This window comes from Arachis ipaensis, chromosome B08 (assembly GCF_000816755.2).
Source record: "Arachis ipaensis cultivar K30076 chromosome B08, Araip1.1, whole genome shotgun sequence".
NCBI classification, from domain to species: domain Eukaryota; kingdom Viridiplantae; phylum Streptophyta; class Magnoliopsida; order Fabales; family Fabaceae; genus Arachis; species Arachis ipaensis.
The window spans coordinates 8,788,710-8,803,387 of NC_029792.2; the positions used below are offsets into that span (position 1 = coordinate 8,788,710).

General features: G+C 32.1%; 2 protein-coding genes across 2 annotated transcripts; both read left to right on the plus strand.

Moving 5' to 3' along the window:
* On the plus strand, positions 5,396-6,137 carry LOC107613033. The gene has a single exon (XM_016314866.2). The coding sequence runs from the start codon at positions 5,646-5,648 to the stop codon at positions 5,928-5,930; it is 285 nt and encodes a 94-aa protein (XP_016170352.1). The 5' UTR covers positions 5,396-5,645; the 3' UTR covers positions 5,931-6,137.
* LOC107613032 (vesicle-associated protein 4-2) lies at positions 10,791-14,350 on the plus strand. The gene is made up of 7 exons (XM_016314865.2): positions 10,791-11,621; positions 12,068-12,138; positions 12,824-12,905; positions 13,001-13,119; positions 13,665-13,742; positions 13,826-13,945; positions 14,054-14,350. The coding sequence occupies exons 1-7, from the start codon at positions 11,348-11,350 to the stop codon at positions 14,114-14,116; spliced, it is 807 nt and encodes a 268-aa protein (XP_016170351.1). The 5' UTR covers positions 10,791-11,347; the 3' UTR covers positions 14,117-14,350.

The window sequence follows — 14,678 nt, forward strand, 5'->3', positions numbered from 1 at the left end:
AAGCTAGCACAATTTATTCTTTTTGATTGGTACTAGTCATTAGCGTATAATTATAAGTTTTTTTTTTCAAAAGTAATAAGTTATATTTTATTAATTATTATAAAATAAAATATAAAATATAAAAATATTCAAAAGCAGAATAACATAATAAAAAGTGGAAATTTTTTAAAATAATACATTGAAAGTATTTATCTAACGGTGTATGATCAAAAATGAAGAAAAATTTTAAAGAAGACAGAATAATAAGTCAAATTAAATGAAACTAAGAGTTTGTCTCATGGAGATGAAGATCTAAAATGGGAGTTTTTTAGATTTTACAGAGCAACTTGACAAAGCTTGCTAGAATGACAGACGACATTGAAGTAGAACCTTCAAAAACTAACTGGTTGCGAGCTTTCCAGCAATTCCAGCAAATGATAGCAAGCGATTGAAGATTACGATCAGCATTCTTCAACGAGTTAAACATCTCTATTGATGTAGTTCTCCATGTCCAAGAATCGTTAGAACTCTAAGGAGGAAGATAGTCATAAAGGTAACTTTGAGACCATACTTCTTTAATTTCAGAGTAGTCGGTCAAACAATGAGTGATTGTTTCTGTTGTTTCATGACAACAGGAGCATATTGGCAATATAGATGAGATGCGACGGTGAATCTGAACAAGCACCAGAAGGCGACCATGGAGAACTTTCCAAATAAATAGCTTAATTTTGTGAGACAAGTTCAACTTTCACATATCAATCCACAACTTTTTCTGCTGCATATAATTAGGGCAAAGTTCCAGAGATGGATGGTGAAATAAATAGCCAATTCTGTAACCTGAAGCTGTATCATATTACTTGGATTTGTTCAAATCTCATTGCAATTTGTCCCTATTCTGCTGAATTTTAACTAACAAAATTCTGTCTGCAACGTCTTGAGAAGATAATTCTTGAATGAGATTCTGATTCCAATTTCTGTTTTCAGTAATTAAGTCTTTAACTCTTGGAACTAACTCGGAAATAGCCTGTCTATTTGGCATGTCAGAAATCATTAAAGGATACGAAAGTGGCAGTCAAAGATCCTCAAAGATTCGAATAGTCGCTCCAGTACCCACAGATCAGTTAAGACCTTTTTCAATAATCGTTCGATCTTCCAGTATGCTCCTCTATCCCCAAGAAGGTAAGGCCCCAATTTCTGCAGTTATATATTATCATTGCTAAAGTATTTATCTTTTAGGATTTTGGATAATAGAAAATTAGGTTGTGTTACAAGTCGCCAAAACTATTTGCTTAAAAGCGCCAGATTTTGAATTATAAGATCTTTAAATCCAATGCCTCCTTTTTTTTCTTGGTCGAGTCATAGTGTCCCAACTAATCAAAGCCATCCGCCTTTTAGAACTTTTTTGCCTCCACCAGAATTGAGAAAGTAGAGAGTGAATTTTCGAAATTAAACCATCAAGCAACTTGAAGCAAGATAATGTATAAATAGGAATAGTTTCTTCCACTGTCTTAGGCAATATCTGTCTACCACCCGATGATAGAAGATTGCACTTTCACTCTTGGATTCTTTTCTGAACTTTCTCTTTGATCATACTAAACGAAGTCTTTTTTCGATTTAGAGACTGTAGAAGACAAGCCAAGGTATCTGTCATAGGTCCCAATGTGATCAATATTCAGAGTTAACCAATAATGTACAAGTAGTAGAAGGAGCGTTGTGACCTATGAAGCACGGACACTTTGCTGAGTTGTCGTGTCCGCGTGTCGGACACATTTCGGACACGACACTCACCGACACTCATCCGACACGCATGTCTGCTATGTCCAACTGTGTCTTAATAAAAAAGAAAAAATTCTTCTCCGGACACGCCTGAACACACCTAAATATCATCACGTGTCAGCGTATCCAATCTTATTCTTAACATATATTCTTAAAATAAATTTAGATATAGTATACATTATTATTTATTAAAATAAAAAATATTTTAAATACTTGATATAATTAAAATAAGACATTAAAAATAATTAAAAATTTGATTTATATTTTAATATCAATAAAATATCAAAATATCATTACGATTTATCTAAAAATACTTTATATTTTATATGTATGCGTGTCTCCGTGTCATGTAAAATTTTAAAATTCGCGTGTCGGCGTGTCCCGTGTCCGTGTCAGTGTCTGTGAATCATAGGTTGTGACTAAAGAATACAGTAGATTTATTAAGATTCACCCTCTAATCACTAATGTTTTTATAAGAACTCAATAAATTTAGGATGTTTGAACATACCTCAGGATTAGTCTTACAGAATAAGATGAAATCATCAGCAAAGAAGATGTGGTAGATCTTGGAGCATTGCCTGTGTACCTGAAGACCCTGAATTAGTCTGTTTTGTTCTACCTTGTGTAGCAAAAAAGAGAGACCTTCTGCACAGAAAAAAAAGTAGGGAGATAGAGGATCTCCTTGTCGGATACCTCTATTTGGCTTGAAGAAAACATAGGATTATCCTTCCACAATGACAGAATAAAAAATAGTTGTTACTAATTTTCGAATCTACATAATCTACTGGCAGTGCAAACCAAACTTCTCCAAATACATTAGTAGAATGTGGGATTTTTTTATTTAAATTAAATAATTACATAATTTACCGATATACATAAACTGAAGAATAATTATTTAAATAAACAACGTACTACATCTCAGGTACTGTGAGCCCAATTCAAATATGGGCGTATCCCGCATACTAGACTCCGGGCTATTACGCGTGGAGAATCTGACATATCTAGGATGTACCCGAGATACGTTGTAGACTTGTAGGCCAAGAAATAGGTACTGAACATTCGAGATGCGTTCAAAAACTAAATTAGGATCACAGCATTTGAGATATGTACAGATATAATTTCAGATAAAATTTAAATTAGACCAAATTCAAAAATAATTTTAAATTAATATTTTTGAATAAAAATTAATTATATTAATAAAAAATTAATTAAATACTATTTAAATCGTAATAAATTATAATAATTTTAAAAATATTAAAATTAGTAGACAGTTAAAATTTGAATAATCCAATTCTACTTCAAACTGTTAGCACCTAGAATTAAGGTAAAACTAATAGCCGCTTTTAATAATAACCACTTCTAAGGCTTAGTAAAAAGATAAAAAAGATAATTTAAATTTTATTTGGATAAACAAAAGAAAAGGATTGGAGATCTATTTATAATTAAATTGGATGAGAAATTTATTCTTTTCCAAAAAAAAAATTTAAGAATTTATTTGCCATTTTTTAGGGTAAACTATAAAAAATATACCCAAATAATTTTGTCACACAAAAATACACTCGAATTTCGTTCTTAACAAAAATATCCTCAATAGTTTAAAAACGTAACAAAAATAGCCAATATTAAATATGTATTTTAAAAAATATTTTAAAGATTGAATTTTGATGTGATATTTTTGCTAAGTTTATTTTTTTGGTCATTTTTTTTGTCAATAACTAATAAAATTTTTTTTAAAAAATCACAAAAATAATATATATTTAGCGAAAATTATTAAATTTTAAGAATAAAAATATCTCATTTTTTTAATTATGCTTATAAAAAACTACATTAAAATTCAACCTCTAAAATATTTTTTGAAAAATACATATTTAATATTAGATATTTTTATCATGTTTTAAAATTATTTGAGAGTATTTCAAGTATTTTTTTTTTAAAGAAAGTAGAATTAAGTCCTACTTTAGTCCTTGAGATTGGTTAGTTGCAGTGATTTGGTTTCTAACTCCTCGATTGCTACAATTTGGTCTTTCAGATTCAAAAAAGTACACCAATATAATCCCTCCTCAACGTTGTTTGTGAGATAACCCAAGTCTTGTCACGTTGGACATACTAAAATGACATTGTACATGTTTTAAGGCTAAAAGAGCACTAAATAATGTCATTTCAAGGTTTGAATAATATTAAAAGAGAGGGATATAACGTTTTAGTATTGTTCAAGAAAGATAGAAAAAATTAAGATTTTACTTTTTTTTTTTTTTTTAACCTGGGATCAAATTGTAGCAATCAAAAAATTAGAGGATCAAAGTTGGGCTTAACTCAAAGAAAGTACTCTCACGAACATGGCATTGGTTGATTCGGAGAATTGCAGGAAGGAGGAAGAGAAATCCCATCTCCCGTCGGTCCTCCCCAACGAAGACAAGTCGCTGCCAGTAAGCTTATTTCTCTCTCTGTTTATTGAAAACCTTTTTTATAGAAGAATGTTTGAAATAAGTACGAGTTACACCCTAAAATCTAGTTTACTGTGACGAAGGTGGCATCCGTGGAGTCTGAGATTTCTGAGAAAGAGGAAGACGACCCCGAATTCTGCAAGATCATGGAGGAGGTGCTGCAATTATATGAGAAAGTGGTACGTCGAGTGTGTTACTATGTTAAATGTCGTTTAAATATATAGATTAATTGCACTTTTTGTTAGTGAGGCCTACTTTACTTTTGAATCTTATTATTAAGACTTGATCATCTATCTATCCATGGCATCTAATTATGTGTTTTCTGTGTTCTTTCTTTGAGTGTATTCTTTTCTAGATTTTACTTCAGTTTGTGTTTATTTGTTTCATTATGATTATCTTCACTGTTACTCCAAAGAACATGTATGTGATTCAAGCTGAACAACATTCTCAATATATTTAAAGCTAATTATAGTAGTTACCAGATAGTTCTCAATATGTTCGAAGGTGCATAAGGAAAAGAACATGGTGCAACAAGACGAACTTATTCTGCAATGTTGTTGTGAGTTATGTGGATCGGACTAAGGCTTGATTGTATTTCCATGCTGATGATGACGCATATCTACGTAGAAAATGTGACGCTAAAGGAAAATTTCACTATACTTTCTATTTTTTACTAATGTTAGTTGTTTAAAGTGTTCCCGTTTACAAAAATGCTATTCGTACACTAAATTCAGCCATTAAAATTAGCCACCAATGTATTTGTATATATTTTTAATGTGTATTTGTATTCTTGCATGTATTTTATACTTATGGCTGACTTTGTTAGCTGATTTTGGTATACACATAACATAGTCCTTGTGTTTATCTTAGTTAAAAAAATGTCTTATGTTTTTAAGCATGTGTTAATACTGTTAAATAGTGGCTAGCTGTTGGGAGGTGTAGCCAGCCATAATGCATATTTAGCTGTGATTAGAGCTTTTTTTAATTCTTTTGAAGAAAAAGTTATCAATAAAACAACGGGTTTCCCAAAAACTGGGTCCAAAGTAGTGTCTGATTGAATATGCAAACCATGTCCCTAAGTTGTCTTTAAGTAAAATCGGAATCTCCACGTGTAGCTCAACCATTGGTTCATATTTTAGCAGCTCTGTACCGTGGCACTTATGTGACAGATACATGTGTGATTTGTCCTTGAAACAAATCATTCAATGAACCATGACTCATCTTTTTTTATTTTTTGATGATTTCTTTGGTAACAAAACCAGAATACCACTGGCTTCACAAGCCACTGGTTTGGCACAAACTTTTGTTTCCCCAACTTTGGTACCATAAGGAGGCTTCCCTATATATATAAGAGCAACCCTATGTTACTTCATCAATCAAAATACATAGTTATTCATCACTTGTTCAGTTTTTTGGGAGAGAAACTAATACATACATACACACACTATGAGTAGCTCAGCTAGAAATTGGATTGTGGCTGCTAGTGTTGGAGTTGTGGAGGCTATGAAGGACCAAGGAGTGTGCAGGTGGAACTATGCTCTTAGAAATGTTCAACAACATGTGAAGAGCCATGTTAGATCGTTTTCACAGCCAAAGCAGCAGTTTTCTTCTTCTTCTTCTTCTGCTGCTATGATCTCCACTACTACAGTACTCAAGAGGTCCCAGAAAGCTAAGCAATCAGAGGAATCATTAAGAACAGTCATGTACTTATCTTGTTGGGGTCCTAACTAATTTTAGTAATGAGATCCATTCGGGACAATAAAGCAATTTTTCATCTTTGATGCTACTAGCTAGGCCATGAACAGAAGTTATGGCTTAATTAGAATGAGATTTCTGTCTCTGCTTGCTGTATCAAGCTTTGTACAAATTGATTATTATTGTATAGTCTATGAAATGAAATGGTGTTACATGATTGCTACAATGATTTGCAGTTACATATAATCTGATTTCCTAAAATTTCTGTTCACTGCCTTATTTCCTTATTGATCCATTCAAGAATACATTCACAATAAGTTGTTTACAGTATCAGTTTTATGCATGTAATAAGCGTGTATGTATTTGATTACTAATGTGTAATAGAACTGTTATGTGATTAATTATTGGAGATAATATACTATTAATAACTAACCTGTCAATTAATACTAGCTAGTAAAGTAAACATCCTCGTTCTTATTTTCCTTTTAGCTACCATCCATTATAATTTCAAACCCACTTTGTAATAGATTAGTGTTTTCTTTTTTTTATTATTATTCCAACTCCCACTCTAATTAACTAATAGAATATTAAATCATTAATAAAGATCACAGTTGATACAACAATGTTGTCATGCTTGAGATGTGATTCTCCACCAACAACATAAACAAATATCAAAAAGAAAAAAGCAACATGAAGCCATATTTATGTATCTTTGGATTACTGAGTGATGTTATAACTAATACCTAATTAAGATTCACTCAAAATATGTCTTAAATACGACTCCATACAAATTATTTGATTTCCATAAAGATAAAGATCAGATTGCCAGAGATTTATAAAGATTCCCATAATATTTTTTTAGTATTTTTTATACTTATTTCATTTTCTGCGGATAGATGTCTTCAGTGAGAAGATAAAGGACAAGATAAAAATTTATCCTGATGATGTGTAAGGATAAGATTCTCCTCATGCTTGAGTTTTTACCTTTTAGACATAGACATAAGGTTGTGCTGTACCACTTAGCAGCTAGTGACTGGTATAATATGAATTCAGTAACAATGGAATGATTATTTTTTCTATCATTGTTTCATCATTATATGATGGAATAAGAGTTTATTTAAAGTATAAATCACATTTTTTATTATATGACAAGAAGACAGTAAATTTAAGTGAATACATAACAAAATTAATCACATAAACATTCCTCTGTATAATTATTTCACACAAAAACAATTGACCTCAACCACTAGCAATGGCTTTTCAGTTTTCAGCCCTTGGTTTCTGATTTCCACCTACTAAATTGGAAATCATATCAAGCTTCCCTCTGTATAACAACCACCGCCTTCACATTTTCTCTTCATCAAAACATATAAATATCCTATATTCTACTTAACAAATTATTAGCACTTTAATTTGAACAATTTTCCACCATGGAAACAGGAACATGTCAATTAAGATAGATGTTATTAGTAGCAATGTTAGATTAATTTCTTCAAATTATTATCACTTTAATTTGTGGATCTTTCCAATGTGTATTATATCCTTACTGCTTGTTAAGATAACTCATCAACACAAATCCTTAGTGGTGTTGTCTTATGCAAACGCTGCAAAACTAAAGCAGAAAAATAAAATTACTTGCTAATATAGTAACAAAAACCAATAAAAGTTATTGAAAGACTTTTAAGTTTATACGAATAATAAATAAATAGCATGGTTTCTAGAAATTTCTATAATTTTATATTTTTGTTATTATGATATAAAATTTACAACTTTATCAACTGTAAGGTAACGTTTGTTTTCAAAGATTGAGAGATTGGAATTCAGTATTATTTTAGTGGTGAGAGATTGGAACTAAAATTCTAATTCCCAAACTTAAAATTTCAATCTTTTCGTCTTTTCAGTATCTCCAGAAAGTGAAAATACAAAGGACTGAAATTTGTGGAGACTGAAACTAAAATTTTAATAATATTTATTCTAAAAAATACTCTCAGTTAACTTTTAAAATTTTAAATCTACCTCTCAATTTCTATAATTATCTTAAATTAAATATAAAACTGAGACATAACTCAATTCAGTATATTTTATACCAAATATAATACAGAAGTTTAATTTAGTCTCTATCTCTCAATCTCTATCTACCAATCTCAGTTTCTCGATCTCTATTGCATATCAGCATATGCATTAAAAAAATGTCTTATGGGGGCATGCTTAAATTTTAACCTTTATTTTTTCTAATCATTATTTCTCTTTAAACATCAACCCTATAAAGAAATTCCCCTCATGATGGCATGACATGATGGATCCATAAACATTGAGCAATTAATCTATTATCAAATTCACCACTTGGGTGCTAAAAACTGCACTAGCAACTGCATAGACAGCTGCATTTGATGTAACAACAAAACAAAAAAAGGATTAGTTGCATATAAACTGAAATTTTGTAATCTACATTATGCTCATATACGAACATTAAGTGAGTGTGACACTTTGTGTGACAAAGACTAGTGGTCCAAATCCAAAATATAAGGATAATGCATTGAACCTTATTCCAAAACTCCAAACAACATTATCTATATACCATTGGCTTCCTCAAAACCACTAGCTATAAACGGCTTTCTGCCTCTGGTTTTATTTTGTCCAAATCTTTGGTACTTTCCTTAGTTTAGTAACATCCTTTTCTGTACATAAATAACAACACCATGCACCTTCACTTAGCCACACAACCACTACAAATTACAATCATCAAGTGTATCATATATCAACTTGTGTAAATAATTTGAAAACAAAGAATTAGTTACAAATGTGTGTTCAGGTAATAGCATTAGCAAAGGTTAGAGTTGTGGAGGCCTTGAAGGATCAAGGAGTGTGTAGGTGGAACCATGCCATAAGATCAGCTAAGAAACATGTTGGAACATTGTCTCGGGAAAAGAAAAACAAGAACAAGATTCCTTTCTCATCATCTACTATGGTTAATTCCTGCCACAACAAATTGAAGGAGTCTGAGGAATCATTGAGACCTGTTATGTACCTAAGCTGCTGGGGTCCAAACTAGGACTTGTCTTGCCTCTGATTGAACCTTGATGCATGCATGGTGGGGACTCAGTTTTTATTTATAGAGCAATGTTGACTTCTAATGGTGCATGTGTGCATAGAATCCAAAGTTGGTTCTCCATTTTGATAGATATTGATTGATGTAAAAATCCTGATAACTGAAATATAGGTGTTGAGCAATTTCATTTGCCTCTTTTTTTGTGTGTGTTCTTTTAGCATTTTCTGTTTTTTTATACTGCTAGTTTATTTAATCCTCTCTAGCTAGGCCAACATTTTGAATATATTTTTTTATCTGATCAAACTTCACTTGATTTTCACTTAAATTAGCTAGTGCTAACATACTTTACTTTGTTTACAAAAAAAAAAATGGTGGATTATAAATTGAAGCACTCTTACTTTCTCCTAACATTTAGAAACAACTCAACAAAAAGTGAGTGCAACCATATTATATAAAATCCATCTCCTTGACCATTGCACCTTTATATAACTCTGCATTCTGTAAAATCATTCCATGACCTAACTAGTTGATTATCAGAAGAATATTAAGAAGTCTTCAAGTTTTGAATCAGAGAAAAGTAGCTTTGGAGTAGGGTGTTTGATTGTTTCCAAGCATATTACCATTGATCCTGAATTATTTAGCCATTCTTAATAATATAGTAGTTTTAAATTATGGTCTATTATTGTAGATGTAGCCATATAATATTGCTGTTGTAGTACATACTAGTACATCAGCATCATGGTGGCTATATATACTATTTTTTTTCCCACTATTTTTGTATTGCATCACAATTACAATTACTAGTAGATAATAGCAATTTAAAATTGTGCCCACTGTTAAATAAATCTATTGATAAAAAAGGGATAAAAAATGCCCTCATGCAAGAGGGGCCACATAAGGATCAGTGGGTTTTCTTGTGTTGTCATTCTTAATAACACCAATTATGGGTAATGTTACTAACATCATAGCACATCATTGCAGCATGGCTTTATAGGAATAGTCTTTTAAGTTTTAAAAGAAGCTTTCTTCTGTTATTTTCAAACACAAGAAGAATCCAACAAAATGAGGGAAAGAAATGTCAATTTGGTAAAAGCATGCATCCATCCATCCATCCAACGCTTTTCCCCCTTGTATATTTTCTTCTCTTTTTTGTGGTTTAGATTTGAAGCCAAGTTGATTGTGGATGCTGATTTTGTATTTGTTCTTATCTAAATCACTTTTAGCTTGAAAGCACAGAAACCACAGCTTCCTCTTCTCCCCCCCTATACCTTTTCTGTGTATTTACCACTTAATTATTGATATACGATGTCATTATGTTTATGAAAATTATAAATTAAATAGGGAACAAAAGGAAATCAAAAATAATAAAATCAGATTAATATATTGATGCAGGCATGTGCTGCAATAGCTGAATCATTTAGCAGACAGCAGCACACAGTTACAGATCAATGAGTAAACTAACACCAATTCTAAAATATTGTTAACAAAGATCAAAACAATAAACCAAACACCATATAATTTGTGATATAATTATTATTTTATTTGACTTATAACATGAATAAGCTGATCAAATATTCCAATTAAATCACCCATATCGAAATCTTATTACAAATTTGATAAATTTAATTCAATTCAATTTAAATTTTAAGAAAAAGGTAAAAACTTACCAATAAGAATTTTTATTTCTAAAGCTTCAACAACAACAAAAACTTTGTTAAAGAGATAAAAAAAAAAACCAATCAATTTCACAAATTTTACGTAGTTATACATATTCTTACAACATGATTAGTTTGGAAAATAAATGAGTTACACAATTAGTAAGAAATGAAAAGATGGGTGATGCTAATGTTGTTGTATGTGAAAAAACATAAAAAGAAGTAGCAAATGATTGCATAGATGGTAGAATCAAAGCAACTGTAAAGCCCGGGAACCCACAAACAGCTCCAACCGGACCTCAAAAACACAAATCAAATACACACAGTTTATGAAGCATTCAGATCCGACTTGGTTTGTTCATTCATTCGGATCACGCACTTCACACTTCAAACTTCACACAGTAAAAATTTCACACCCCAAATCCGAATCCCTTTTCTGCTACCAAATTGTCTCACTCATTAAAAGGTACTAACCAGTAACGACCACCATTTTGGACAAAACACACAAAAAAATATAAGTGTTTTCGGATCAAAAACAACGTGTGAGGTCACTCTCAACAACCTTTGTGTTGTTTTCTTACTACGTTCAAGTGCTTTCAACAACAGAGGCACAATTTTTTCTGCTACAAGAATACCCAAATCTGGCTTCAGACCCTTCACACAACAAATCACGAAGTTTGAAACTTTCGGAGCAATTGTGAGACCCCAGTTGCCGGGAGTTTGTTTTTCCGGCGAGATTCCGGCGAAGAATGGCTGTGGAGAGTGAGAAATCAGGGTCTGATGGTAAAGGTTGGAGCTTTTGTAGAATGCCGTTTTGGCAAACAACGCATGCACCTTCTTCATCTTCTTCTTCTTCCTCAACATCTTATATGCACAATGTTCATCAGCAAAACCAGGGTCTTCAATCTCTTGATAGATCCACCCAGAATCAGTCTTCAGGAATGGTTTCTTCTGTGGCAAAGTCTCTGCTTCCTACAAGGAGGAGGCTCCGTCTTGATCCTCCCAACAAACTCTACTTTCCTTGTATGTATCTTATGAACTTATTTAGTCACTGATTTCTGTTTTCTTTCTTATTATTAACTTTTTGGATTGCATTATTTTCTGTTAAGATTCATTGCTGAATGAGTAGTGATATACTTATTATCTTAAAATTGTCTTAAACATCCTTCTAAATACTAATGAGGTATAAAAGATTAGGAGGATGCTTTGGATGATCGTTTATAGGAATAAATAATTACTCTGGTTGAATTGGTGTTTCTGTTTTAACTTTTAAGTGCTTTGCTTGTATCATTTATCCTCTAAGGTATTGAGAGTTTTATGATTATAAATATCAAGACAAATCTATTTATTTGTTAATTCTGTTTTTTTCCCTTGTTTTATTGTTATTAGGAATTTAGGATCAAGAATATGATTTGAGTTCCAGTGAATTCTTTTGGATGAATTTGATTCATTTTGAATTTGTTTTGAAGATGAACCTGGCAAGCAAGTTAGGAGTGCAATCGCGATTAAAAACACTAGCAAGTCTCATGTAGCTTTCAAGGTGAGGTTTATCCCTTATGATGAGTTAGTGATTAAATCTTCATTGAAACTTTTCTGGCACTCACTGTCAATGTATGTTGACATTTGGCACCTCTTGGGACAATTTTGGATTGTTTTAATCAACCTACAAAATTGAAATATTAGATCAGAGAAGTTTCTTAGGTAGACTGCTTCAACAACTGTGACAAGAATTGAGAGAACTGTCTTTTGAACTGTGGGAAAGAAATGAGACGAGTCAGTTAGAAGTAGTGGAAGTCTGTTAGTGTAAAGTTAGTTTAGTTAGCTTTCTGTTACTTAAAAATAATCCAATACAGAAATGTGCATGTACTACTATGTACACTAGTAATCCCTATACAAGCCAGAATTGCAGCTCATTTACATCAGAATGAATAGGTTCAATTCATTTGTATCAGTTTTGTTTTCTTCTCTGTTCTATATTGAGTTCACCTTCTTTAGATAAACAGTTTTGAATTCTTGAAGAAAGTTTTCGACACTGACTTGATGATAGGAAGCATGACATTGATATGGTATAAGGATGTTCCTATCGAGTTTCACATCATATTTTTATAGGATAGTGAACACTTTTCTGTTGTTGTATATTGTCATGTTATATACCAGTAGCTTTTTTGTTGTATAATCCACTTAAATTGCTGCTAACTGACATTTTTGTTTTGTTTCCATCTTAGTTTCAAACAACTGCACCGAAAAGTTGTTATATGCGGCCTCCAGGTGGTATTCTTGCACCTGGAGAAAGCATTATTGCCACTGGTAATTTGTCCTTCAAAACGTGATTCTACAGTTTAGTCAAGTACTTTGAATTTGGTGAATCCTGCTTAACAACTTTAGGTTAACATATTTGGCAGTGTTTAAGTTTGTCGAGCCACCAGAGAACAATGAGAAACTACTTGACCAAAAAAGCAGGGTTAAGTTCAAAATCATGAGCCTCAAAGTGAAGGGAGAAATGGACTATGTACCAGAGCTGGTAATTTGCTTATGCTTTTCCTCCAAGACATTGATATCGACCTTCATTGTTTTTATTTTTTATACTTGCTTGTTTTCATAAGCTGACTCTGTAACTTTTCTTTCTGCTGTTTTTTTATGCTTAAAGTTTTTTTTTATTGGATTTGGATTCCAACCTTGTCATGGTCTCTCATCCCCACCATTGATTTGATCACTTTGAAAAAATAGAACTTAAAAAGATAAACAAGCAAGTGAAGATGTGAACATGAACTTGTCATGTTAATTTTGAACGTGAGAGGATTGAATCCTTTTCTATGTATGTCATAATATCCGATTTCTAAGTCAAAACATTTAGTATAGACGAAGGATTTTGATAATGTGACTCATAATTTGTCAGTTTATCCATCTAATGATTAATAAGCCAATCATATTGTATTTATTGTGTATTGATTTGTACATTTATGATGGAATGGTTTATTGAATAAAACATGCTTTTAGTATATATATACTCAATGCAGAATGCTTCTGTATGCTGATCAAAGTTGTGAAATGTAATTCTTCCTGCAGTTTGAGGAGCAAAGAGATCAAGTGGCTGTAGAGCAAATTCTGCGGGTCATCTTCCTCGACCCGGAACGCCCTAGCCCTGTAAGATTAGTTTGTCTCAAATATGTTATATGATCTTATAGCTTTCTGTGTGGAGTTAGAATCTAAAACATTGTTTCTCAAAGGCTTTGGATAAGCTTAAACGGCAGTTGGCCGAGGCTGAGGCTGCACTGGAAGCTCGGAAGAAACCCCCGGAGGAGACAGGTCCTCGACTCGCCGGGGAAGGTCTAGTTATTGATGAATGGGTAAGACACACACTTCTATACTTTTTGCTACCCCAAGCTTGGTGTATATTGGATTATGTTTTCATTTCAAGTTAAAATTCTGTTCCCTCTTGCTTGTTCCTTCTGCAGAAAGAAAGAAGAGAACGATACTTGGCTCGGCAGCAGGTCGAAGGTGTCGTGGATTCAGTGTAAAGTATATAGCATTTCTGTTCTTTTGTCCAATTTTATGTTCAGAAACTGAACTGTCTGGCCACTGATTTGTCAAATGTGGTTGAGTGATCTAGAGAAGTGCTATTAAGAGATTGAAAACACTGAATAATTTTTCATTTTGAATAATGTTTGTGGTGTTAAGTGCGAGTGAATCAATGCTACCATCGGCTGAACTTAAAATTTCTATGCTATATCTTCTCTTACAACTTGTAGATAGCTTGTTTCTTTTGAATGAGATTTTTGAACTGATTCTTCACTTAATTTCATCTTTATCATTGCTGTGGTTGGATTTGCCTCAGTTGGAAATAGTTATCTTATTGATCAAATCATATTCAAATATCTTGATTATATTCAGTTTCATTGATTTAAAGAAAATCAATTTAGTCAAAGCAATATATGCTTGAATGCATGACAAAGGTGACACAACAGCTTCTTGTTTTATGAACAACTTCAAATAAGTCAATATCTTCATCCTTTATTATTAGAAGTTTACTTTCCTTTATGAACTTCTTCAAGTGACTACAGTAGTATTGGTATTTGTGTG